The sequence below is a fragment of the Cebus imitator genome, unplaced genomic scaffold (genome assembly GCF_001604975.1).
Source record: "Cebus imitator isolate Cc_AM_T3 unplaced genomic scaffold, Cebus_imitator-1.0 Scaffold446, whole genome shotgun sequence".
Lineage (NCBI taxonomy): Eukaryota > Metazoa > Chordata > Mammalia > Primates > Cebidae > Cebus > Cebus imitator.
In genome coordinates, this window is record NW_016107761.1 from 111,135 (window position 1) to 113,081 (window position 1,947).

The 1,947-nt window shown below is 43.2% G+C and overlaps 1 protein-coding gene across 1 annotated transcript; it reads right to left on the reverse strand.

Moving 5' to 3' along the window:
* Window positions 1-539: 539 nt before the first annotated feature.
* On the reverse strand, window positions 540-1,595 carry LOC108291075 (olfactory receptor-like protein OLF3). Its single transcript, XM_017511267.2, has one exon. The coding sequence runs from the start codon at window positions 1,593-1,595 to the stop codon at window positions 660-662; it is 936 nt and encodes a 311-aa protein (XP_017366756.2). The 3' UTR covers window positions 540-659.
* Window positions 1,596-1,947: the final 352 nt, after the last annotated feature.

The window sequence follows — 1,947 nt, forward strand, 5'->3', positions numbered from 1 at the left end:
TGCTATAGGAAAAGAAAATAATTAACATTTACAAAGACTGTAAGCAAAATCATCACTATTTACAGATGATAAGATTATATATCTAGGAAAATTTTTGTAACAATCTATTAGCTTTAATAAGAGAACTAGACACAAGACCATCTTACAGATATCAATGACTACTCCTGTAATGTCAGCACTTTGGGAGGCCAAGGCAGGAGGACTGCTTGAAGCCAAGAGTTTATAACCAACCTGGACAACATAGCAAGACCCTGTTTCTACAAAAAATAAAAGATGTAGCAATGCATGGTGATACACACCTGTAGTCCCAGCTACTTGGAAGGCTGAGCAAGGAGTATGGCTCACTATAGCCTCGAACTCTTGAGCTCAGGAGTTCGAAGCTATAATGAGCTATGATTTCGCCACTGCACTCCAGCCTGGAAGACAAGGTCGGACTTTGTCTCTCAAAAAAAGTAAGAAAGAAATCAATGGAATATCTGTACATCAATAACCAACTAGAAAAATAAAATAAAATGTCATTTATAACAGCAACACAAATTAAAAAGTATTTAGAAGTTGTTTAACAAAGAATATACATGAAAAGGCATAGCAATTATTTCTTCTTTGTTTGCAATGTCTTTCTTTGGACTGTTGGAGGAGAGGATAGATTCACTGAGTCTTTATCCTTTTTCACTAAATTTTTCCAACGCTCTTTGTAAGGCACTCTGCACATCGTTGTTCCTGAGGCTGTAGATTAAAGGATTAAGCATTGGAGTCATGACAGCATAAAAGAGGGCACCCATCTTCTCCTGTTCCACGGAGGAGCCACCCACAGGTCTCATGTAGGTGAACATTGTAGCCCCAAAGCACATGCAAACCACAGTGAGGTGCGAGGCACAGGTCCCAAAGGCTTTGCGGCGTCCCTGGGCAGAAGGAATGTGAAGAATGGTAGCCACTATGTGCGCATAGGAGAATAGGACCAGGGAACAGGGAAGCAGGATCACCAGAAACCCTGAAATGGCCACCATGACCTTGTTGAAGGAGGCTTCCGCACAGGCAAGCCGTAGCACTGCTAACGTCTCACAGGCAAAGTGATTAATAACATTGTGGCACAGGGGAAGCTGGAAGGTGATGATTGTTTCCATCAGGGAATTCATGAAACCAGCCACTAGGCAGCCGACCACCAGCCCCAGGCACAGCCCCCCATGCATGATGACTGTGTAGTGCAGTGGGTGGCACACAGCCACGTAGCGGTCATAGGCCATGGCCCCCAGCAGGAAGAACTCCATACTGCCCATTGCCAGGGAGACACACAGCTGGAGCACACAGCTGTGGAATGGGATGGACTTTCGGGCTGACAGAAAGTGAACAAGCATCTGTGGGACAGTGCTATTGGTATAACAGATGTCCACAAATGACAGGACACCAAGGAAAATGTACATGGGTGTATTGAGCCTGCTGTCCAGCCTGATAAGCAGGAGGATGAGGAAGTTCCCCAGTATAGTCACCAGATACACGGCCAGGAAGAGGACAAAGAGGAAGACCTGAGTCTCCCAGGCACTGGACAATCCAAGCAGAATGAATTCATGCATCCTTGTCTGGTTTTCTCTACCCATGAGCCTCTGAGGACCAAACCCAAGTCATAAATCAGTAAGTTCCAGAACCTCAGAGTGGCAGGGGCTTTATGAGGTCGTTTATACCAGGTAGACCATCTAATATTAAATGATGTGGTTTTTCAGATTATAAACATCTTCTTGAAGGTTTTGGCCGCAATGGAACCTATAGATGTTCGTATTCATTGAGGAAAAGAAAACCTCTTCTTCCTTAAGTGGGGAAGATTTTATTATCAAAGAAGATTAACTATGAAATTTGAATCTCTTCTTTTAGATCCAATTTCTAATCATAGAGTTTGCTTACTTCTTTGTTGGATACTCATTTTTCCCTCCTTATTATCTCTGAATTCATAGT